General features: G+C 43.6%; 1 protein-coding gene across 1 annotated transcript in view; it reads left to right on the top strand.

The window, feature by feature from the left end:
- Positions 1 to 26,280, top strand: part of EIF2AK3 (eukaryotic translation initiation factor 2 alpha kinase 3) — a 146,446-nt gene that overhangs the window by 38,953 nt on the left and 81,213 nt on the right. Inside the window, exons 3-5 of the mRNA XM_069204578.1 lie at positions 21,807 to 22,001; positions 22,914 to 23,044; positions 24,609 to 24,843. Coding sequence (XP_069060679.1) covers positions 21,807 to 22,001; positions 22,914 to 23,044; positions 24,609 to 24,843 — 561 coding nt within the window. The remainder of the gene's footprint in view (positions 1 to 21,806; positions 22,002 to 22,913; positions 23,045 to 24,608; positions 24,844 to 26,280) is intronic.

Raw genomic sequence — 26,280 nt, 5'->3', positions numbered from 1 at the left:
AGAAGTTGAAAATGTCATGTTGGGTCTCATAACATCCTTTTATGCAGGCTGCTGGATCAAGTTTGACCAGTTTTGAGAGCTTGAAAGTCTGAATCCATTTCAGTTATCCCTTCCCGGTGTGCTATGCTTCACACTATCTCTTGCCCAGTAGTACTTAACAATGGCTTCTGAAAAGGTTTTTTTTGGCTGCCACTTGCGACGTGTTCTGAAAGATTTACGCCACTTGTTTCCTCCCAATTCATTAAATAATCAGTGGAATTTAAATATTATGTTTCTTGTTGCAGATTTGCCTGGTCCGACCTCTGACTCTGAAAAACTGCCTTGTTGAGTCAATTACTTCTACCTGGAGCTTCTGTGAATTTCAGGCCCTTTTGGTCTGGTCGCTATTCAAATTTTTATCCTCTTTGATCATGATAAACAAGCTTTCTTATTAAAAGTGGTCTCTGCCTTTCATTTGTACCAATCCATCATTCTTGCTTCTTTCTTCTCTCCTGCTCATCCCACCAAATTGGAAGGGCTGCCGCATTGACCTGACTCAGGAGAGCAATTTCTCAGTACACATTCCACAAATGACAAGTTAGAGTAGATGATTAGCTATTTGTGGGTTTCACCCAAAGCAGTGACCAAGTGCAGTTGGCCATGTATCGTCTTTGCATATTTTTGCTAAATATCACTACCTTACAGTCCAACCATGTAGTGATGGGTATTTTGTCACGGCTGTGTTGCACAACTTTGTCGTCATTAGACAGTTCTCAGCCGCCTCCTGAAGGGTATTGCTTTGCTATCCATAAGGTGAAAAATCTGTGTGAAGAAGTTCTAGCACTGAAAACAGCCTCCACAGAGACCAGTTTGGAGGATGGTGGTTGGGGGGGAGGAGGGGTGTTCCTGTCACACTTGTTCAGTACTGTCATCGGCTTGCAGAATGTCTACGGCCCCCGCCTGCTCTGATGGAGGCTTTGTAAGCTGATAAGGTACTAGGTGTCGGGGTTCTGGCTCTGGCACTTAAAAAATAACTTGTTTCTGACCGCTTAGCAGTAGGACGTCAGTGCGCCTGTTGGAAGGTTTTATCTTCTTTCTCTTTGTATTTTGAGCGCCTATACAGTAAATGAAGGGAGGTCTCCTGCCACTAACTACATCACCCTCATGCACTGAGCGGCTGCGGGAAGGCATTGCACGTTCTAGCTGAAAGAGTGGAACGGATGAGGCAACCGCAAACACTTCGTGGGCGCTAAGAAGGCCCTTTTGGAGTCTCACCATGCAGAGGTGAATTAAGAGACAAAAACGGAAACGGTAGCCCAGCTGATGAGCACAATTTCTGTAGTGGTCCGAAAAGTAAACGTGTTAACGGATGTTATTTTGTCCACAAAATGACGGGTTTGTGTGCAGCATTTTTATATTTTGATATTCTGCAAGTGTGGGTTGTGTTTTCATTTCCCATTTGCGCTTTATTGCTGTAAGGAAAGCAGTGGAAATCAATACGTACTAAACCAAAACATAATACAAATCTTATTTAATATTTGAAGATAGCTGTTATTCTATTATCCTTTACCAATATGCCTTCTAGGCTTTCTTGGTTGTTTATTCCGGGGATTGAGGTCTGCATTAGAAGCGTTAATCTTTCCCGCCAGTCGGCTTAATTTGTCTCCACATGACCTTGCCTTCTGTGCACTGAGGCAGATCTAACGGCAGCCCCCCTGCAGCCCGGTGGCGCGTGCGGCGCATGTTAACCCACATTCCGCCCTCCTGGAGACAGATGACAGCTTGCAGGGTGACTCACCGCGTGCGTGAAGCGGTGAGGTAATGCCCTGTGAGGGGGTGATGTCATCTTTTGTCCCGCCCCTCCCCCCGCATGCCTACACAGGCCCAGGGCATCAATAGCAAGTGCCCTACGGCACCTTCATTCAAAGGGATTAGCACTGAGGTAATCTCTGCCCCCTGCCTGACTCATCAGCGGCGGAAGAAACTCCACAGCCCCTTGGAAGCAGGTAAATGATCGGTCTCATTGATGACTTCCTAACCACAGTTATTCTAAATGTGTACTGCTCCTCAGCATCGACGATCATCAGACCCAGTCACGTGTGCATTACATTAGATATGTGCATGAAATATGTAGCATGGCTTAGGAAGAGGTAAATAAATAGAAATTACGATGCAATACAATTAATTTATCCTCATTGTAAACAGCACGTGCAGTATGTGCTGCTCACCTTTAGGCTTCCTCTTAATGTAATGTGCATCTCCTCCGAGGGTTTCCCTTTGTCAAGTAGAGTTCACGTAGGGCTGTTTCCAGTGTTTTGTATTCATAAGTTTGATAGCCGAGTAATCAAATGCTATCACATATTATGTAAATTCAAGGCATTTAATATGAACCAAATGTACATTGCATTTAGCGCCTTAGTAAATATTTGCAATTTAATGTATTTTGATGTTTTTGGATATTTGTTTTCAAAATACAAGCCCACAACTTGTACAGCAAGACAATAGTTAATCATAGACTGCAAAACAAGGAAATGTGAATATTCAGGTCTGCTCAACTGCCTAACAAATAACATGAGGTATACTAGAAAATGTGGCGGCAACAGTAGCTTGTCTAAGGCCGCACCTTCCCATACAATTCGTTGAGTACAATAGTGGTGCTCAAACACTAATAGGCGTACCTGTTGCCAAAGTACATATACTGGGATAGGAATAATCCTACACCAGTTAATATTAAGTCAAAAGAAGGGCAATGGGTATAGATCTAGTTTTGCCACATACCAGTTGATAATTTGTTCGTTTTATTTTGCTTTTTTTGTGCACTTTTTGTGTGTTCTGTAATTTCATATGTTGTCACCAGTGTGTATAGATTATTGAATCCAGTATGTCTGACAGCTAGAAATTTTGTATGTATGGCCTGGCTTATAGTGGGTCCCTTGTGGTACTTACACCTTGTGCCAGGCCCAGTTTTCCCTTATTAGTAGATTAGAGATGTTCTAGCTGCTTAGGCTGATAGAGGTAGCTATAGCAGAGCAGCTTAGGCTGAACTAGGAGACATGCAAAGCTCCTACTATACCACTTATATCATATAGCACTATATCACAAGAAAACACAATACTCAGAGTTAATAAAAATAAAGGTACTTTATTTTAGTGACAATATGCCAAAAGTATCTCAGCGGATACCCTAACTTAGGAGGTAAGTAATATACACAAATTATATGTACACAAACCAAAAATCAGGTAAGTAACAGTAAGAAAAGTAGTGCAACAATGTAGAATCACAATAGGATGCAATAGGTAGAAATAGGCCTAGGGGCAACACAAACCATATATTCCAAAAGTGGAATGCGAACCACAAATGGACCCCAGGCCTAGTGTAGGTTGTAGAGGTTGTCGCTGGGACTGTTAGAAAACACTAATGGTGTCCAAGATACCCAACCCTAAGACCCTGAAAAGTAGGAGTAAAGTTACCCTACTGCCCCAGAAAGACAGTAAAGTCAAGATAGGGGATTCTGCAAGAACAACAACTGCCAGCAAAACACTGAAGATGGATTCCTGGACCTGAGGACCTGTAAAGGAAGGTGACCAAGTCCAAGAGTCACGCAAGTGTCGAGGGGGGGCAGGAGCCCACTAAACCCCGGATGAAGGTGCAAAAGGGCTGCCTCCAGGTGGAAGAAGCCGAAGATTCTGCAACTGCGGAAGGTGCCAGGAACTTCTCCTTTGGTCAGAAGGTGTCCCACGGCGTGCTCGAGGATGCAGAGTTGTTTCCAAGCAGAAAGACCGCAAACAAGCCTTGCTAGCTGCAAAAGTCGCGGTTGAGGATTTTGGGTGCTGCTAAGGCCCAGGAAGGACCAGGAGGTCTTCCCTTGGAGGAGGTTAGGGGGCGCTCAGCAACTCGGAGAGCCCCCACAGAAGCAGGCAAAGCCCGCAGAAGTACCGGAACAGGCACTTACAAGATCTGAGGACAGCAGTCAACTCAGAGTCACAAAGGAGTGTCCCACGATGTCGGAATCCAACTCAGCGAGTTGGGTAATGCAGAACGGAGTACTGGGGACCCAGGCTAGGCTGTGCACAAAGGAAGTCTTCGAACAGTGCACAAAAGCCCGAGCAGCAGCACGCAGTACACAGGATTACTGTCTGGCGTGGGAGGCAAGGACTTACCTCCTCCAAATTTGGACAGAAGGGCCACTGGGCTGTGGGTGACACTTGGACCCAGCTCCTGTGTTCCAGGGACCACGCTCGTCAGGATGAGAGGTGACCCAGAGGACCGGTGATGCAGAAGTTCGGTGCCTCCGTTAGCAGGGGGAAGATTCCGTCGACCCACGGGAGATTTCTTCTTGGCTTCCAGTGCAGGGTGAAGGGAGACAGCCCTCAGAGCATGCACCACCAGGAAACAGTCGAGAAAGCCGGCAGGATGAGGCGCTACAATGTTGCTGGTAGTCGCCTTGCTACTTTGTTGCGGTTTTGCGTCCTGGAGCAGTCAGCGGTCGATCCTTGGCAGAAGTCAAAGAGGGAAGTGCAGAGGAACTCTGGTGAGCTCTTGCATTCGTTATCTGGTGAGATGCCCACAGGAGAGACCCTAAATAGCCCACAGAGGAGGATTGGCCACAGAGAAAGGTAAGCACCTATCAGGAGGGGTCTCTGACGTCACCTGCTGGCACTGGCCACTCAGAGCTGTCTATTTTTCCCTCACACCTCTGCATCCAAGATGGCAGAGGTCTGGGACACAGGTGCTGCTCAGGGGAGTGGTCACTCCCCTTTCCTTTGTCCAGTTCACACCAGAGCAGGGCTGGGGGATCCCTGAACCGCTGTAGACTGGCTTATGCAGAGAGGGCACCATCTGTGCCCTTCAAAGCATTTCCAGAGGCCAGGAGAGGCTACTCCTCCCAGGCCCTTCACACCGATTTCCAAAGGCAGAGGGTGTAACACCCTCTCTCAGAGGAAATCCATTGTTCTGCCTTCCTGGGACCAGTCTGCCCAGGCCCCGGGGGGCAGAAACCTGTCTGAGGGGTTGGCAGCAGAAGTAGCTGCAGTGGAGACCCCGGAAAGTTAGTTTGGCAGTACCCGGGCTCTATGCTGGAGACCCGGGGATGCATGGAATTGTCACCCCAATACCAGAATGGTATTGGGGTGACAATTCCATGATCCTAGGCATGTTACATGGCCATGTTCAGAGTTACCATGGTGACGCTACATATAGGTATTGACCTATATGTAGTGCACAAGTGTAATGGTGTCCCCGCACTCGCAAAGTCCGGGGAATTAGCCCTGAACAATGTGGGGGCACCTTGGCTAGTGCCAGGGTGCCCACACACTAAGTAACTTTGCACCTAACCTTCACTAAGTGAGGCTTAGACATATAGCTGACTTATAAGTTACTTCAGTGCATGTAAAATGGCTGTGAAATAACGTGACGTTATTTCACTCAGGCTGCAGTGGCAGTCCTGTGTAAGAATTGTCTGAGCTCCCTATGGGTGTCAAAAGAAATGCTGCAGCCCATAGGGATCTCCTGGAACCCCAATACCCTGGGTACCTATGTACCATATACTAGGGAATTATAAGGGTGTTCCAGTGTGCCAATCAGAATTGGTAAAATTAGTCACTAGCCTGCAGTGACAGTTTTAAAGGCAGAGAGAGCATAAACACTGAGGTTCTTGTTAGCAGAGCCTCAGTGATACAGTTAGGCACCACCCAGGGAACACATATAGGCCACAAACTTATGAGCACTGGGGTCCTGGCTATCAAGATCCCAGTGACACATATCAAACACACTGACAACATAGGGTTTTCACTGTGAGCACTGGGCCCTGGCTAGTAGGATCCCAGTGAGACAGTAAAAACACCCATGACATATACTCACAAACAGGCGAAAAGTGGGGGGAACAAGGCTAGAAAGAGGCTACCTTCCTACAAATGTATTTTGATGTTTTTGTATATTTGTTTTTAAAATACAAGCCCAGAACTTGTACAGCAAGACAATAGTTAATCATAGACTGCAAAACAAGAAAATGTGAATATTCAGGTCTGCTCAACTGTCTAACAAATAACATGAGGTATACTAGAAAATGTGGCGGCAACAGTACCTTCCCATACAATTCGCTGAGCACAATAGTGGTGCTCAAACACTAATAGGCGTACCTGTTGCCAAAGTACATATACTGGGATAGGAAAAATCCTACACCAGTTAATATGAAGTCAAAAGAAGGGCAATGTGTATAGATCTAGGTTTAAATAGATCTATATATATATTTGCCACATACCAGTTGATAATTTGTTCGATTTTTGCTTTTTTGGGGCACTTTTTGTGTGTACTGTAATTTCATATGTTGTCACCAGTGTGTATAGATTATTGAATCCAGTATGTCTGACAGCGAGAAATTTTGTATTTATGTGTGCTCCACACATTGCCCTTCTTTTGACTTCAAATAACATGAGGTAGTCAGGGTACATGATAGCCTAGACCAAATATAGATGTGGAAAGGGCAGAAAATCAGTCAATCCCTCTCCCTCTCCCTCTCCCTCTCCCTCTCCCTCTCCCTCTCCCTCTCCCTCTCCCTCTCCCTCTCCCTCTCCCTCTCCCTCTCCCTCTCCCTCTCCCTCTCCCTCTCTCTCTCCCTCTCCCTCCCTCCATCGACGCCGATGACGGAACCTAAGGTGTCCATGGCGCTGATGGGATCAGCTCTGGCGCTAGATGGATCTGGATTGGATCGTAGTGTCTCCTTCTTCTCCTGGTCCCCGTCTATCGGCCCTGAAGCCGGTGTCATCGACGTCGGCTAACGCAATGTCGAGGCCGAGATTGGAGGCCAGGTTGAGGTCGCGGAGAAGAGCACTGAGGCTCTTAGAAAAACAAGAGTACCAAAGACAGCTGCTAGAAGAAGGAGAGATTGCTGAGCCCTTGGGGGATTATCAGGGCCTAGACTCAGCCAGTGGACACTTCTCCGGAGTTGGGATCTTTCGTCTCCAGGGGAGTTTACAGAAGAAGCTGCCTCTTTCCATTCCGTGGTCAGGAAGGCGGCAAATTTCTTAGACCTTTCTTTGCCGGCTGCTGAGGTTAAAACAAACATTTTCACTGAGGTCCTGCATCCTTCTTCAGCTTCAGGAGAACCCTTGCTTCCATTTAATGATGCTCTTACGGAGCCTATATTGGAGGTTTGGAGGAAGCGTGTGTCATTGGCAGCTGTGAACAGATCTGTTGCAAGATGGTATAGGGTGGCTCCGTGAGATCCAGGATTTTTATCAAAGCATCCGACTCCAGAGAGTTCAGTGGTCCAGGCCTCTTGTTCAGCACGTTCTGCACCAGGCTCCTTCCCTGTTTTTCCTTCGGACAGAGAGTCTAAGAGAATGGAGCAGTCAGCCAAGAACACTTTTTCATCCTGCAGTATGGCCCTGATAGCGGCAAATGCTACCTGTGTGTTAGGTAGATATGTACACTCACTGATGGATGCGGCTAAAGCTGTAGTTCCGGACTTACCGCAGCATATGCAGGGGCAGTTTGGTGAGCTCCTGTCAGATGCTCAAGCTGTGGCTAAGCAGATTATCCAGTCTGGTCTGGATTCTACAGACTCAGTGGCCAGGGCGATGGGTACCTCAGTCGCTACCAGGAGGAATACATGGTTGAGGTCCTCTGGCTTTTCTACAGATGTCCAAACCACTCTATTGGACCTGCCTTTTGAAGGAGAAAAGCTGTTTGGAGCCATATCTGACTCTGCCTTAGAGCGCTTCAAGGACAGTAGGGCCACAGTGAAGTCTTTGGGTCTGCAGGCTTCCACTACTACCCCTTTCAGGTACTTTCGGAGATTCAAGGGGTTTGGGAGTGGAGCCGTTTATCGTTGGAGACGCCTGTCCACAGTCCAACAGCCTGCTAGCCTCCCATATAGATCCTTTAGAGGGTGGGGGAGAGTTCGGACAAGAGGGGTCACCCAGCAGCACCCTGCATCATCCTCTTCCTCTGGGGGACAACAACAAGGGAAGCAGCCCTAGTTTTCTGTCCATTTTGAGTCACCCTTCTCCTGTAGGTGGAAGGTTGCGTCTTTTTCTCCGAGTGGGAGTTACCCACATCAGACTCCTGGGTTCTAAATATTGTGAGGAAAGGATATGCCCTTACCTTTTGGGAGTTTCCCCCTCCCATCCCTCCTCGTCCTTTGTTTTGTTCAGAAAACCATTTCCTGTTGTTGCAGGAGGTTCAAATCCTGTTATCAAAAGGCGCAGTGCAGTTGGTTCCAGAGCAGGAAAGGGGTCAGGGTTGTTATTCAAGATATTTCCTGATCCCCAAGAAGGATGGTCGATTAAGACCTATCCTGGATCTGAGGATTTTAAAATTGGTTCCTCAAGCCTGAGAAATTCAAGATGCTGACTCTAGCGCAGGTGCTTCTGGCATTGAACAAAGAGGATTGGATGGTGTCTGTCGACTTGTAGGATGCTTACTTTCATATCCCTATTCTCAAGTCGCACAGGAAGTATCTCCGGTTTTGGTGGGGTGGCAACACTACCAGTTTGCGGTCCTTCCGTTTGGTCTTACTTCAGCACCTCGAGTCTTCATGAAGGTGATGACGGTGGTTGCAGCAAGTCTCAGGAGGAAGGGAATATCAGTATTCCCTTACCTGGACGATTGGTTGATCAAAGCCAAGTCTCCAGAGTTCGTGCTGCATCACTTTCAAATGACAACTCAGTTGTTGTTCAGTCTAGGTTTTTCGATAAACGTACCCAAGTCTCACTGGGAGCCCTCTCAGCACCTCCTGTTCATAGGGGCAGTACTGGATACAACTTTGAATCTGGCCTATCCTCCGCCTCAGCGGATTCAGGACATTCAGGCATTGATTCCAATGTTTCAAAATGGAGCGGTTTTTCCAGTCCTCAAGGTCCTGCGCCTGCTCGGTCTGTTCGCTTTTTACATTCTGTTGGTCACTCATGCACGCTGGCACATGAGGGCTCTTCAGTGGTGCCTCCACAGGCAGTGGTTTCAACACAAAGGGGATCTTGAGGAGTCGATAACGATCTCCAGAGATGCTGCAGTGGATCTACGATGGTGGGTTGTGGACGGCAACCTTTGCCAAGGAAGGCCTTTTTTACTACCGCCTCCGGTGGCTACGGTCATAATGGATGCTTCCACTCTAGGGTGGGGAGCTTATCTGGGGGACCTGGAGATCAAAGGTCTTTGGTCTCCAGTGGAACAGACTTTTCATATCAATCTGTTAGAATTGCGGGTGATACGTCTGGCGCTCAAGGCCTTCCTCCCGTCCCTTCGCTGTCAGTCAGTTCAAGTCTTGACAGACAACACTACCGCGATGTGGTACATCAACAAGCAGGGAGGAATAGGGTCGTACATTCTCTGCAGAGAGGCTCTGCGGCTCTGGTAGCAAATCATCTGGCTGGAGTTCTCAATGTATGTGCGGACAGTCTCAGTCGGCATTTCTCGGCCGATCACAAGTGGTATCTCCATCCAGACCTGGTCCTTCACATCTTTCTGATGTGGGGTTTTCCGCAGATAGACCTATTTGCCGCTCGGGAGAACGCACACTCCCCGTCGTTATGCAGCCTCCAGTATCCAGTGCAAGGAGTTTTGGGGGGCACGTTTCAGATGTCTTGGTGCGACTAGTTGCTTTACGTGTTCCACCGCCCCCCTCCCCCAATACCCTTGATTCCTCGGGTTCTGAGGAAGACTCACCAAGATCGAGCTCAAGTCATTTTAATAGCTCCGGATTGGCAGAGAAGGGTGTGGTACACAGACCTTATCCAACTCTTGCTGTGCCCTCCGCACCGTCTCCCTCTCAGGGCAGATCTCCTCTCGCAGTCGCAGGGGCAGGTTCTACACCCCCACCTACATGCCTGGAGATTGAACGGGGCAGTTTGAGTTCTTTCTCTCTCCCACCAGAGGTAGTGGATGTTATTTTATCGGCCAGGTGACACTCCACTAAGACTGTTTATGCCAGCAGGTGGGCAAAATTTGTGGCTTGGTGTGGAGAAAAACAAATTCATCCCTTGAGAGCCCATCTCTCTGATGTTCTGTTGTTTGCTTTAACTTAAGCACAGAAGGGTTGTGCAGTTGCGACTGTCAAAGGCTATTTGTCGTCACTGTCAACCTTTCTTTGCCTTCCGGATCAACCTTCCTTGTTCAAATCACTTATTGTTGTTAGTTTCTTGAAAGGTTCAACAAATAAATTTACTCCCACTCAGTTTCTTGTGCCTCAGTGGGATTTAAATCTGGTTTTGACTTTTTTAATGGGTTCACCGTTTGAACCCATGCATTCTTGTCCTTTAAGATTATTGGTCTTTAAGACAGTTTTCCTTATAGCTATTACGTCTGCTAGGCATGTGAATGAGCTTCAGGCCCTTAGTGTCAAACCTCCCTTTACATCATTCTTTGCTGATAAAGTGGTGCTGAAAACCAGGGCGGCTTTCCTTCCTAAAGTTGTCACTCCTTTCCATATGGGGCAGTCTATTACCCTTTCATCTTTCTACCCTCCTCCTCATCCTTCAAAAGAGGAAGAAAGACTCCATTGCTTGGACCCCAGAAGGGCTTTCAGTTTCTATATTGAGAGAACAAAGGACTTTCGGTTGGATGACCAGCTTTTCTTTGGATATGTGGGAAAGATGAAGGGCAGAGTTGTCCATGAAATAACTATATCCATGTGGGTCATTCTCTGCATTAAGATCTGTTATTCGTTAGCAAAGAAGATTCCTCCTGAAGGTATTAGAGCTCATTCTACTAGGGCTAAGGCTGCCACTTCAGCTTTGGCTAGGGTTGTGCCAGTGGTAGATATTTGTAAAGCGGCAACTTGGCTTCCCTTCATACCTTTTCGAAACACTACTGCTTGGATTCGGAAGGCAGAAGGGTTGGTCATTTTGCACATTCTGTGTTGCAGGATTTCTTGGTGTGACTAGTCAGACACCCGTCTCCAAGTGCGGTACTGCTTTGGGACTCTAGTCATAAGGTGAGGAATCCACAGGTAGTTGTATCAATCAAAAGAACAAGTTACTTACCTTCGGGAATGCTTTTTCTGGTGGATACACTGGCTACCTGTGGATTCCTCACAGTCCTCCCCGCCTCCCCGTTGCCTGTCTAGTCATACGAAAACGTTTTGTATTATAAGTGTATATATGTTTTTATTAATTTCTATATAAATAATTGTTGTACTTATGTTACATCAGTATGGTTACATGTATTGGTTTATTCGGCTATCGTGAGGTCGGTTTTCACCTGTTCGCCTTAAAGGCACGTAAAAAAGGGTGAAACTGACGTCAGCATGCCAGCGACAACTTCTTATTGCCACGGTTACGTCAGACGGAGTCGCATGCGGAACCGTGCAATTGTGACATCCTTGTCGACGTGGAGAGCTGGGAAGAAAACTTTCCATCAAATGCTGGCGCATTGGGAGAATTCATAAGGTGGAGAATCCACAGGTAGCTAGTGTATCCACCAGAAAAAGCGTTACTGAAGGTAAGTAACTTGTTCATCCTGCCACAGCGATCAAGTCATGTGCAAAGCCACATTCAACATTTTGGAGATGTTTCCCAGGCCACCGTAAAATGGCAAAGGGAACACACTCCTTACATAGTCTTTATAAAAATATTTTTATCAATAATACAAAACCTCAAATATGATGTTTTTTCTCTTATGCCTCTTTGGAATTGTTTTAAATAATCATATGTTGCCTAGAATCAACTGCTAATAAGCCCCAATGCAAAATAAGTGTTGGAGGAGCAAGTCTTGTAGGAATCAGAAATCTGTGCCTTTAACTTTGAACTAAAAACCCATAACTCACTATACCACACTGTACCTTCAAAGCCTCCGTGTGGTTATCACATCAGTAAGCATGCATACATCATGATGCATTACTCTTGTAATTTGTTTGGAGAAAGCATTCACAAGCAGAGGATCTTCGAGTCAAAAGCGTGTATGAATTAAGAGCAAAAGATTAGCTTCCACTGCTACATTGTAGAGGTGACGAGCGATCAGGCAACCATTGCAGAGTTGGTGGCTCTGTCACACCCACCACGAAGCCACCAAAAGTAGTACGTTTATTAGCAGTCTCCTTGGAATTATCATCAGCCCGATTATTCTTTGATTGATCTGACCTCGATATGAGGGTACCAAACGTGAAAGTAACTGGCATTTCAATTAACTTCACTTGATTCCCGATGTTGGTTCTCCAAATTGTCACCAGATGTAACAAAGTGACTCCAGTCAGAGTTGGTGTTAGATACACACTCTTAGTAAAAACAGTACAGTAGTGCAGCGCTCAGACGAAGTGAGCTTCACAGTACTTCAGGAACATGTAATCTTCAATTCTTTGGAACCCTGGCTGGTCAGCTCATCCGTAAGCAAATGAGTCAGCTTGCTGCAGATCACTCTGCATAACAAGTGTACTAAACAACATCTACATAAGCAATAAACCAATTATACATTAACCGTACAACATTAGAGTTATATCACAGCACACTCTCAATCACGTACACACACAGTCACTCAGCATTGTAGTGACATTTCTTCTTTGGGCTTTCTGTCTCATTGGCAATATTCATATGATTATTTATACAACACAGCGACAGTCACCACTGTGTAGTTAAAGTTAGGACATTGTTTCCATATGCAATAGATTTTCTGGTTTGCTGATAACTTTGGTGCCTAACAAATCTTCACAGAGCTTTCCAAAAAAACAATAAAAAAGGTTAATCCGCCTCAGCCCATTTCCTGGAAAGGTTTGGGGTAATCTGTGAAGCAGGGCCGAGAACCATGGGAGAAGGTGGGCAGTTGGGGGGGACAAAGGGGGAAAGCAAGTTTACTGCATGCAATTTTCCATAGGAAAATTGAATAACACTTCATCTGAAACGGCTGAACGTAATTACTGCAAATTTGTCAGGAAGCTAGATCTTTACACTGAAAGTGTACATTTTGCCATTTGGTGAATGTTGGAAAATGGGTTATTGGTAGGGCAGGTAGGTACCTACACCTAGCAACAAGCCACTAACCTCCACATAGGTACAGTTAGGTCTCAGTAAATTAATCCCAGCTCAACCCTTGGTAGCTTGGCAACGAGCGTCAAGGCTTAACTTAGGAGACAGTGTGTAAAGCATTCAAATATCACAAAACAGTAATTAAATAAAACACAGGAAACAGTTTAAAAATCCAAAACCAATTTATAAAAATAGCTTATATTTTTATCTTTAAAATGACACAAAAACGATTAAAATCGGTTCAGGGGAACCGGAGATATGAATTTTTAAAGTATTATTATTTTCTAGCGCTTAGAAACAAAAAGCGCCAATCGGGTCATCTGGTTGCACCAGGACCGGGGCAAAGTCAAACTTTCAGGCCGACCGCGATGGAGCCCTGCTCGGCTACAAGTCGCGGGAGGCCTCGGTTAAAATGTTACCTTCTGACTTAGTCTCTTTTTTGATGTTTTTCTTCCCCGGGACGAACCTGCCAGTTGGATCCGACCTCCTGGAGCCCTTGTCCGGATACGCGAAGTCGGTTTCCTCGGTGGTGATTTTTACCTTCGGACTTAGTGGTTTTTTCGAGATGAAAATCCTTCGACCGGGGTAAACCTGGATCTTGATCCGACGTCCGTGGAGCCCTTCTCGGATACAATGGCTGGAAGGTCCCGGTCAACTTTTTACGTTCGGACTTAGTCTCTTTTTTGGATGTTTTTCTTTACCGGGACGAACCACGAAGTCAGGCTGGGTCGCGGTTGAGGCAAGCCGGCTAGAATTTCCGCGTCGGGTCGGTCACTTTATGGAGCTTTTTTTCAAAAATTCTCCAATCTTTTCCAAACTTCTGGGGCTTCACCCAGATGTTCTTTTAAGGTTCTTTTGGGGTCCACAGCTCACCCCAAGGGTCTAGAAATTCTGTGATGGTCCTTGGGAAGTGCGGACTTCTACTCCCAGAATACACCTGGCGCAAACTCCTTTTTGGCCACTGGACAGTGGTCAGCTGGTCACTTTTTCAGGAGTTGGTGCAGGGGACTCTGGATAGCAATTTTTCACCTGTAGCAAACAGGGAGTCCCTCCTTGAACCATTGGAAGCCAGGCAAAGTCCTTCTTGTGGTGAAGCCCAAGTGTGCAGCTGGTGCAGTCTTTCTGAGTGCAGGGTCCAGGTGCAGGCCAGGGGTCCAGCAGGGCAGTCCTTCTTCTTCTTTAGTTCCTTTCTTGTTGAATTCTGGAGGGGATCTGAGGCGTGGGTGCAGGTCTGCCAGTTTTATCCTTGCTCCTGGGTGAAAAGCAGGGGGGCCCTGGTTCTCCAATCAGGGACAGGGTCGTCCCCCTGTGATGACCACTTCCTGGGAAGTGTGGCAAAAATCCATCCCAGAAGGCAACAGTCTCTAAAAATCCAACATGGATGAATCTGATTTTTGGAGGTTACATCTGGCTGAGCCCACCCACTGGTGTGGCTAAAAATCATAAACACACCCCTCTCCTGCCCTCTCCTAATCTAATCAAGGGGGCACCTAATTGTCTGGGGTTGCAGGATGTGGGGGTGTTGCTGGGTGCTGCAAATGTCCTTCTCTGCCTTTGAAGACCAGTTTGGCAGCCCTCCCCCTTCCTGCCTCACCATCTGCTGAGGGGAGATTCTCTCCCCCAAGCACATTCCTTTGTGTGAAGCCTGGCCACTTCACACCTCATCAAGGCAGCCTGGCAGAAGCTGCTGCAGGCTGGCCAATCAGAGCACAGCAGCAAAAACAATGCAGAGCTGAAATTGGCAACTTTTTAGGTAAAGTCTAAACTTTTTACCTGAACTAGTTATATTAAATCCAACAACTGGAAGTTGTGGGATTTATTACAACAATCAATTTGATACCAAATTCTTGGTATGTAACATTTAAGGAGACTTTAAAATTTAAAATAAAGTCTGCCCATTCTAGCCTATGAAGGCCATTTACTTCCATGAGGGAAAAAACTAATTTGGCTGTTTTTACCTCACCAGGGCTTATAAATCTATGTTTATAAAGTCCCTGCTCATAGTTACATGGCACCCAGCCCTAGGGGCACATAGGGCACACCTTAGGGGTGACTTATATGTAAAAATAAGGTAGTTTAAGACTTTGGAAGTACCTTTAATTCCAAAGTCGAATTTGCATATAACTTTAATTTAAAAGCAGCCAGCAAGGCAGGCTTGCTTTTAAAATGACACTGGGCACCTCAGCAGTGAACCTAGGTGTGCACCACCTATGCTGTGGTCCCTAAACCTACATGCCCTACCATATACTAGGGACTTATAGGTAGGTTAACTTAGCCAATTATAATTAGCCTAATTTGCATATCCATTTTACACAGAGCACAGGCCCTGGGACTGGTTAGCAGTACCCAGGGCACCATCAAAGTCAGGACAACACCAGCATAAAGTGGAAAATGGGGGCAAAAAGTTATGGGGCCTCTGCAATCAGCCCTAGTTTCTCACAGTGAAAATCCATTGAGTAGTTTTTGAGAAATTAAGGTTTACAACTTATAGATATTTCAGTCTGCTGTAGTACCACCGGACCATCAAATCAAAAGATAATACTTGATTGGCTGCTGTCAGCATCAGCAAAGGTGTTTGGGAGCCATTTTAGGACTCACATGTTGTAGCAAGGAAAAAGAAAAAACATACACAGGAGTAGGCTAGGGATTTCTTAGCCCCCTAGGCCCTGTGTGGGAGTCCCCGAGAGGAAACCCCCTTTGGGGCTAGAATATCAACTTTTTTTTAGCAATACCACAGTCTGATTTAAAAAAAAAAAAAAAAAAGAAAAAGACGGTCCTGCCCCTTTTCAATAACATCCCCTCAAGGAGGGCCAGGGGCTTTGGGGGATTTGGGGGAAGGCGTTCCACATGTTTTTCTGTTCTATAATACATTTGTGGAGGGGGGCATGCCTGGGCCCCTCTTCCCATACTTGCAAATGACCTCAGAGGCCCCCATCTTCTTGGGGACCCCCAAAGCATAGATGGGGACAGTGGAGTTCCCATTAGCAATGTGGCACTCCTGCTACCCATGATAGGGGAGGTGGGGACAGAGGCAGCAGGGCACAGATCGCAAGTGCACTTCCTGCCCCCGTGGAGCAGCAGGGAATAGAAAGCTGCTGGCTCCTGCCACCAGCAAGGAGTCTGCTGGCACGCGCAGCTGCCTTGGCAGTAGACTCTGCTCTCTGCCAGTAAGTAAAAAGAATTATTAAAGAAACACTGGTCCCTAATTATGAGATGAAAAAAATAAATATACTGTTACGGGAGAACACCCAAATGACCAAATTAAAAAATATATATATACATATATGGGAGAACAGCCAAATGACAAGATTAGAGCCTGGGGAGAAAGTGGTGACACAAACTAATATGTCACAAATCGTTTTTAGGTTGAGCATACCGGTGCGCAAGCACTGCTTTTCCAACGTGTTGGTATCTATGTGGGCTTTTAACCATGCATGCCTCACGCCTATCACTTTCATAGGCTTATGTGGCAAGAAAAGTTCAGTTAGGAATTTATAACGCTAATAGCTCTAACTTGAGCAAATGTGAGACCCATTGCACTGCAAATGCTTGTTTCTTTTGGTGTTTCTTACTACGTGGACACTAAGTCTATTCATTAACATGGCTGTCTCATGAAAAAAATCTTCCTTAAAGAAACAATCCCTTGTAATCCTTAAAAACTGAGGATAGGGAAATGAATCTCTAAGTGCTCTAGGTTTAAACCAATCATTTGTTTCTTTCGGTACACTTCCTGTATAATGATGTATATATTTCTCCATCCTTGATTCTGATAATAAGATCGAGGAAAGGGATCTCCTCCTTGCTAAATTTGAGAGTGAACCTGAGGCATCTTTGACACTTTAACCCCATGTGGATTGCTAATTACATGTATAAGGGAAATGTTGTGTCTTTGTTGAATTGTGACTTATCAGATGTATTTATTTTTGTCACAAATTTGCCTGAGTCTGTTCTTATGGAACATGTTTTCCCACTTGCATTTCTTTGTGCAGTGTAATTGCTAGTAAGAAATATCTTGTGTTGATTGAATAGTGCATAAAGGTGTGATTGTTCTCCTGTGTGCATATATGTATTTTTCATCTCTTAATTAGAGACCATGGTTTCTTTAGTATTTATATGTGAAACCCTGGTCCCTTGTTATCCATTGGGGTTCCCTTGATGTTTATAACAATAAATAAAAAGAAAGCATGTAGATGCCCAGGGTCGAAATTGTATAAAAAAGAATATAGGGAAAGTAGTTACAGTCTTTCCACTTAAGCATTGAAGCGACAAGGACAGCTCTCGCCTGGTAGCGCCCCATAGTGCCCAACGTGTTCTTGTTTTTAAAGATTTGAGTACTTCCAAGGCACCACCAACAAATAAAATACATGTTATGGGGGGCTGCAGGGATCACAGCAGCCACACAGGATTGTTTGTCCAAAAATATAACCTTATGTCTCCTGGGTCATTGACTGCATGACCCGAGGAGACCTTACTATCATTTTCACACCACTCCAAGCTGAAGCTGTTTGCTCTTCAGCTGGAGTGTGGGGACCCCTTGTGGTTAGTCTTATGGTTGCATTATGTGGCCTAAAGCGTGTTAAAGAACAAGTCAAACACAGGTTTGTTGTATTTATTAAAAGCATGAAAGTTCTTTACTTAAACAGTTTTTATGACAATTACTATCCATAAGCCTTTTTGTGTGAGATTTAATAAAGAATGCATTGTATTGTGATTGATTTCATTACTTTTGATTGTAAATTATGCCATGGATAATTTGTTAATGGGATTTCACTTTGACAAAGTCAATAGGTTTGCTATTTTAAATAAATATATGTATTATATAATGTATTATCACGAAAAAGAGCTCTGCTGTTACCGAGCCACACTGGGGAGGAGCTCTGAATGACTGGAAGAGCAGCCAGCAGCTAGTATTCTATAGATATGTATGTATGTATGTATGTATATATATATCTATCCTGACAAAACTATAACTACATGTGATCAAGGCCATACACTGTGCTGGCTAGTCAGTCACATTTTGAAATAAAATATTACTTTACCTTTAAAACCCCCTGGAATGTACTGAAAAAAAACAAAGGTTACATAGATGTTATAGTCAGTTAACACTTTTTAAATAAAAAAAACGCTGACATTTACTAGTTACAGTTAGCTGAAGAAACTATAACTTGCGCACTTGCCACGCACTGCTCAAATATTGTGTCACTCATGGAATGTTCTGAGAGATCTCTGATAACATCAGTGCTGATGATGCAGATAATGACAACGCAATGCATGATGAGAACACAAGTTATAGTTAATTCGGTTAACTATAATTTGTGGATTTCAGTAGTTTTTAGAGTTTAAAATGTAATGTTTTAACTGACATTTTCACTTAACTATAACACAACTTTAACCTTTTTTTTTTAGTAAAAATATTTATCGATATACGCACAGCTGACATACACATACACAGACTCTCTCTTTCTTCATCCTCTTGCAGGCTTAGATTTAGGCACAGCACTTTTTCCTCTCCTCTGAACCATCCTTTTTTTCCATCATCACATAGATTATGTATGACCGAGGAACATAGAGTACCAGGTAAGTCCGGGATTCAGGCTTTTCAGACAAATTGAGCATATTCTAGAGACCTGTTAGAGACACCTTTCTGTAGAGGGCTGCAGAATGAATGGATGCCCTGCACTGTGTTCATTGAGGAACGCCAGGCATCCAAAAAGTGCTTCTCTGTTGCCTCTTTCACGTGAAGGATTGGTGTAAAACTTGGTGGGAGGACTGACATGACCAGGCCAGCAGTCCAACGGAATCATCTGTTCCTTACAGTGAATCCTTATAAGTTGCAGCCTCATTTACTGTGGCCTTTTATTGTTGTTCAGTGACTGGACTTTAATGTAAAGGACTTTAACCTACCGAAGAAGTTTTTGCTTTTTGTTTATAGTGAAATTTTTTCTTTCCGTTTTGATATTTTTTCACTTGCATGTTTCTAACTTTTTTTTCTTTACCCTAAAGGCACTGGTGAATGCTATTTAAAAAAAAAAAAAAAAAAAACCTTGGACGACATTTATTTTCCGCTGCCTATAGAAGGCACCAATTAATTTTTTCGTAGGTTAGAATAACGTGGCTTTCAAAAGGAAAAGAAAGTATGAGGAGAATACAAATAATAGTAAAGAGTAGATAAAATTCGAAATCGCGAACATATTGTCATTCTTTCTTTTAGGAGGTTATTAAATTATTGAGCAAGGAGTTGGCTAGCGTTTCTTTGTGATAGTTGGGCTGGTTGATAATAGGGAGTTGAATAAATGCACTTGCTTGTCTTTCAGATTATGTAATATTCATCACCTTTAAGTGCTTTGAGCAGTAAAATAATTTGTGCTTCAATCCAAGCTTAAAACACGTTCTGAAAGGCACAGTATGTCTGTTTCACCTACAGCCTGGCAAATTTCTAGCCACTCTTTCACTGCCTCTTATTGCAGTGCTTGTACATTTTAGCTTTCTCGCTTAGTTTGTTATATTTTGCTGTTTGTGCATTAAAATAAAAAACTGCATATGGTTTAAAGATATTGGATGTTTTGTGTTGGAATCACGACCTTCACAGCCCCATAAATCCTCATTCATATGCAGTTGTCTCTAAATGCTAACACATTCCATGGACAGTTAGTAATGTATTGCATTGTATTGTAATGTAATTTCATTGTTGTAGCGCTTATTACCACAGGGTGGGTAAGTAGAACACTCAAGTTGTTCTACTGAATTTTGCTCAAGTAAAAATGACAACAGAGGAGAATATTTAGGGAAAGCAGAATAGATTTAAATCGTGAACATTGGCAAAGTGTTCAACGAATTGGCAGAACGTGTGAAAATCACTTAGGTAAAATAGAAAGTTTTGATATAGCAAAATGCAAAACCGTCAAAGAATTAATAACAGGTTATAAATTTACTAAAAGGAGGAATCTAGCCATTTTTAAATCTCTTCTACTGCTGATTGCAAAAGACCTATTGTGAACCAAATTAAATGCGTACAGTGGGTTTATAGCCCAGCACACACATTGGTTTGCTATAAGCCCACCGAGTTACTAGCTTGCTTATTCAATGGCTGGCTTTCCACTTTTGCATGCCCCTCCAATAGAGTATATCCTCTTTACCCTGTTGTAAATGATAAGGGTATTGCAAGTCACCAAGGAGGTCCATGACCATATATAGGATTGAGGCCGAAGGCCAAGTTCCTTCTAAGGTTATTGAACTCCATGGTGACTTGCAATTCCCTTATGTGCGGCAGGGGCACTTTATCACTTATAATAGATGGTCACACCATTCTCTTTCCCACAAACTACTTAAATCATTGGTGCATAGCTCTTTCATATGAAAGAGAAAGCAAATTAACAAATCTGAAGGATAAAAGTGGAATCTTGAATGCAAAATTAAAAGCATCCAAAAAGCTATTTGGTATTTTTTGCAAAAAGATCTCAGAATCAGTTTAATACAAGTCAGTTTTTTTTTATTGAAAAAAGCTGCAGTAGCTCAGAATTTCTAGAAACGCGCAGAAATAGTCTATATTTTCTATAATTACCTGATGAGTGTAAAACATAAGCATGTTGCTGTAAATATGTCCTTTGAACTTGTCACTGTAAGGTAGGAAAACAGTAGACGAAAGAAAAGCAGCATTTTGATTCTCATTCCTTGAACAGCTGCTTTAATTATGCTACGTGACCTGATGTGTCTTTCACTTCGGCTTCTGGGTCTGGCAGCAGGCATTGTGACAGCAGAACTTGACAGTAGTAAGGTATTGCAGTTGAACTCTGTCATCATCTCTTTGTAAGTCACAAGTTGAGTAATCTATAATGCCACTCAGAAGCCAAAAATCCCTGTGTTTCATTGTTAGCCATCTATAATTTAATGTTATGTATGGCCCCCACGGTCATCTTCTCCAGGTGGTGCACAGGGGCTGAAGATTAATGGGGAACCATGCATAACACAGCATCTCTTCGCTGTGCCATCATTTAAAAAAAAAAAAAGCCTTACCTGCAATCCCTAATAAACCCCACATTGTCTGCGTTCTTTCCCCCTCCGGCAGCTATGCTTTCTGCTTTCATTCAAAGCAGGCAAGTAGAGTTGCACTAACAGGCCATTGAGGTCTGTCAGCCTGACCTGGAATAACATCAGGATGGCGGTTAATCAGTTTTGTTGTCAACTATTGGTTTGTAGTTTAAAGCGAGGTCCAGAAACTAAAATAAATAATAGAGGGTCTCTATGAGAGACATACAAAGAAATCAGTGACTGGGTTTTCATGCAGGGATTGCAGAATCCCATGTATTATTACCGGCATTAAATCCTTGCTTCATTTCGAGATTTCACAACACAGAGCTAGGTATTCTTCTTCTAAAATGCCCTTCCGTGTGCTGTTATGATACACTCCAACCCTTGTCCTTTTGTAATTGATAAAATTATGCTTATTTTAGCTGGTTTTCCTATGCTGGCAAGGTGTTCATTGCCTGGGATCACACCGGTACATTTTAAGTACTGACATTACTATTTTCTGCTTAAAAGGTTTTTTTTTTAATTGTATTTTTGTTAATTTTGTTTCATTTATATTTTAACTGAGTATTACTGATTACTTCTCTAGTGATACACCTGGGTGTGACGGTTACATTTTCAAAACCTCGTAATAATAAAAAATAAAAAAAATCCTGCTTTCCATGAAGCTTTGTGCTTGAGCATAGAGACCTAACAGAGCCAGTATTGCTGAAAAGGTTCACAAAATGTCTTGGTCTCTGCTAAAATATGGACCAGGTATAATTTCTTAAACAGACTATTCAGGCATCTTGACTATTTTTTTAGGTTCCTCATTTTAGAATGCTGATCTTGTCTTATTAAATGTTCTAGGTTTTTGGAAATAAAATGATCATTCCATCCTTGGATGGGGACTTATTCCAGTGGGACCGCGATCGAGAGAGCATGGAAGCCGTTCCGTTTACTGTGGAGTCTCTCTTGGAATCTTCTTATAAATTTGGTGATGATGTTGTTTTGGTTGGAGGGAAGTCTCTGACAACCTATGGGTTGAGTGCTCACAGTGGAAAAGTAAGTTTCGATGTAACACTTTTTTTCTTAATGTGGCAAAGCAAAGCCTTTAAAACCTTTTAGGAACTTGATATTCCGGTTTATGCTAATCATTATACCTTTAAGGATGCTAGTTTGTGTGCCACAAACAACATATTTTGACAGATTTTTTCCTCTTTTAATTCTAGTAGATTTAAAAACCCTATTGTAACTGTGTTTCTGAATTCATGTAGCGCTATACCATGATAGTAGGTTCTTTAAGGATCTCAAACCATGCGATTTAATGCAGACATATCTAGCACGTTTTTAAGAGCAAAACCACTCTTTCACTCCCTTTCTCTTTCCTTTTTCCTCTTTCCCTTTTAATCTCGCCATCTCCTATCTTACTTTTTATCCCTCCTTTATTTCCCTCCCTACCCCACCCTCTTTTTCCTGCTTCCTTTATCACCTCGCTTTATTCCTGTCTCGTCCCCAATTGCCCACTTCTTCCAACATAAATGCTTCAGCTTGAGGAAATCGTCCAAATCACTAGCAATACAGTAAGTGCATTTTCGATCAAAAAGTCAGTCTTAACTTTTTAATTGCTAAACTAAAACTCTGTATTGAGTAAGTGGTTTGCTTCTCAGTCACGCAAATAATAAACCACATTTATAGTATGTCTGTCCCTATTTCAAAGGCATTGTCCTAACTCCTATTGTAATATCTCAGATCTGTATTAAGCAGGCCTCTGCGTTAGCTTGCCATCAGAAATTGACAAGATACACTACATTCTGCTACTAGGTTATCATTATTTATTGGAAAGTAATAATATGGATTACTACCAGGGTCCGCTCATCCATAAGAGGAGGATGAGCTTACAAGGATCCTGTTTATAAGCAAATAAGGTTGCTAATGTACAATTAATGATGATTGTTTTTATGTATTATTTTTCAGGTGAAGTACATCTGTTCAGCAATGGGGTGTCGTCGTTGGAACGAAGAAGATATTGAACAGGATGACATATTGCTTTTGCACAGAACTCAAAAAACTGTTCGAGCTGTAGGACCACGCAGTGGTTCTGAGAAGTGGGTATCTGATACTAATCCCAGGTTTTCTATATTCTTATTTATTTGCTTTGTCAAGGACAGATGTGCCTTCATCAGTTGCTTTACAATGCTTACGAGTCGGGATGAAGCTCAGGTTGATATTTGAGGATCAGGGGGTAAAACATACATATTTCATGGGTCTGACGCTCCATAGCAGTAGCACTGGTTTTGTTGAAGCTTGTGCATATTTTTTTTGCCTGGTCAGGGTTTGAAGGGGTCAGCAAGAGGTCCGCTGGAAGATGTCTGTATGCTGAATAACCCCTTGGAGAGGTTTGTTTTCAGGCCTTTCTTAAAAGAATGCAGGTTGAGTAGTTTTCCTAGGTGTCAATCCAAGGCATCCCTATGCTAGATTCCAAAACTTTAATACATGTGTTTCATGCTATTCAGTTTGGATTCAGTGACAAGCTAAGAGCTGCATTACCAGAGTGTACCTGCGAGTAGGATGCTTGTGTTTTTTTTTGTCAACCGTGTTTTCCATTGGGCAAAATGGGGCAGTTTTTGAGTAATATTGTGTGAGTATGCCACAGGATGTGGGAAGTGGTGCATGCATGATTGGCATGGTGCAGCAGTGGGATAGGCAGCACAAAAGGATGATGGACGGGGTGCTGAAACTTTTCAAACACTCACCCCATTCTCAGATCTGGGTTAAATCCATTGTTCTTTGCTCACCATGCCACCCAAGTTTGGACCTAGCCATATGTAAATCAGTCTTGACCCTTCTCCCTTGACCGGTCCCATGGTGCTTTTTTCCTGTCCAGGGAGGACCTGGCTGGGCAGTGCGGGCTGGACTGCTCCCATGAGGAACAGGGTCAAGACTGATTTGCATATGGCTGGGTTCAGACTGGGGTGGCAAGGTGAGCAAGCAAAAAAACCTAGGGTTAAACCCAGAACAGTGGCTGGGGTGAGTGTTTGAAAAGTTTCAGCACTCTGTTCATCATCCTTTTGTGTTGCTAAAGTAGCAGTGTTATAGGACCTTTGTGTATCTTTGCTGGCAAAAGACTAGTTTAATCACAATATATAATTTATGATAGTCCATGGGTCTAAGTCCATTACCTGAACTGGTTTCATTTTATAGGCTGAATAAAAAATGTGAGATTTTAGGCATAGTCACTGCTCAGATCAATATAAAAGTTTCAGGTCCTCGCCTCCAAATACTAGAGTTGTTGTCTTGCTCCAAAGTTTAAATCAGTTTCACTAAGTACTAGGGTCTTGCTAATAAATTAATTCTTATGAGAGGACAACTTAACTAAAAGGAACCCAGAATGGGGTGGAGGCAGACATCCCGGATCTCCCAATGCAGCACACACCCAAATGCATTGCACTTGAGCTCTGTGCAGATGTGGTTAACATAACATAATGTGTATTTTGAAATTCCCACAAAATTAATGTGTGTCTTTGTTGGATAGAGCCAGATCCAACTGTTTCTCCTTTGCCAGTAAGAATCAGCAAAAGTCTTTCACACTTAAGTTAGGGTTAGTTGTCAGTTTCAGTTCACATACCTTTAGTTGGGTAATCTTTTCTTCAACCTTTTTTATTTTTTCAGATGGAATTTCAGTGTTGGCCATTTTGAACTCCGCTATGTTCCAGATGTTGAACCCAGAGTAGGGTTCATTGAAGGCAATTTTAAACCAAGTGTAAATCCAGATGACTCCAAAATCATTTCTGAGGTAGACGAGCAGGAAGCAGTGATTAAAGACTCCATCATCAAGGTCTCAGTGGCAGATTGGAAAGTCATGTCATTTAGCAGAAAGGAGGGCAGTCTGGAATGGGAACACCAGGTAGGAAGAGTATAGCATCATGCCTTTGTGTGTTTCAGAATTATAACTGTGTGGCACGTTTTTTGCTCTTTTATTATTTACAACATTTTTAATTAAAACTTTTAGAGTATTTAAATTTTTCACATAGCCTTTTAACTTGAAAAAAATCTTTGAAAAATAAAGCAATCATGTATTGGGGAGTAGATCTGTTGTGATTGTCTATTGCTGTAGTTTACATTTCATCATCAACTTTACCCTCTCCTTCCTACTGGTGTAAATCAGACAGCTGATGTGAGTGTTGTCCTTTTTTATAACCAGTGCTGTTCACAGAAACTGTATGTTTTGTAATTGCTCTTTTCTGATGGATACATCTACCTGTGGATTCCCCACCTTTTGAATACTCCTGATGTGCCCTCATTTGACGGGAATCTTTTCTTTCTAGCTCTCCAAGTCACAATTACACAGCTCCGCACGCGACTCGTCTGACGTCATCGGACCCATTAGAAGTCCTCGCTGGCGTGCTGACGACAGTTCCTTGTTTTTTTTCTACTTCTCTCTGTTTTGAGGGAGATATTTTTATTGCTACAGTGTCTCCACCTAGGAAGTCTGGCTTTAAGCCTTGTAAGGAGTGCAGGAGTCATATGTTGGTGACTGACCCGCATGAGAACTGTCTTTGGTGTTTGAGATCGGACCAAGACGTCTGAGGATGCTCGTCTTGTCAAAGCCTAAGAAGGAGAAAAGAGGCAGACGACGATCCAGACCTCGGGAGGAGTGTTTGTTGCATACATCTTTGAGATCACACCAGAAACTACATTGTCATGGTTCAAGGCATCGCTCATCTTGAGATGACAGCCCTTGGTTGGTATCTCTGACTTTGAGATCTCGGCGCTGCACAATTTGGGAAGTGAGTCCCACTCATTCTCCTCAACAGAAGTCACCTGAGATGTCACCGGTGCCATCTTTGGTGGAGATATTGGCATAGCGTTCGAGTTCCTTGTCTCAATTTTCTCCTGCATCCACACAAAGTCAGGAGCTGGAAGATCAGGTGACAAGTTAAGTTCAACCTGCACAAAAGGAACAAGAGTATCCTGGGTGTGGAGCAGTGGTCCCCTGTGGTACTCCTGCTGGCCCTATTGGTCCTTTGGCATTTAATCTAGGAATACTGGTGCCATATAGGCAGGTTCCATTCATGCCTTTTCTGCCTTTGACTCCATATGAGTGGACTGGGTCGGCTCTGAACATGACACCACCTCTGTTGAAGATGACGGTGCCGGTCCCGACAACCAACAGACCTCGACCTGTGTTGAGTCAATCTACTCTGGTGCAGAGTAAGGATCCGGCTTTGCCTTTGCTACAGCAGGCTTCATCGACATCAGTACATTTTCTTTCGACGCCCTGCCTGAAATACAGGCTGAGATCAAGGAGGGAAGCTTTGAGGGTGTTAGAGGAATAGCAGTA

The sequence above is a fragment of the Pleurodeles waltl genome, chromosome 1_2 (assembly GCF_031143425.1).
Source record: "Pleurodeles waltl isolate 20211129_DDA chromosome 1_2, aPleWal1.hap1.20221129, whole genome shotgun sequence".
NCBI lineage: Eukaryota > Metazoa > Chordata > Amphibia > Caudata > Salamandridae > Pleurodeles > Pleurodeles waltl.
Note: the sequence above shows the minus strand (reverse complement) of the source record. Positions and strands in the feature narration are given on the sequence as shown.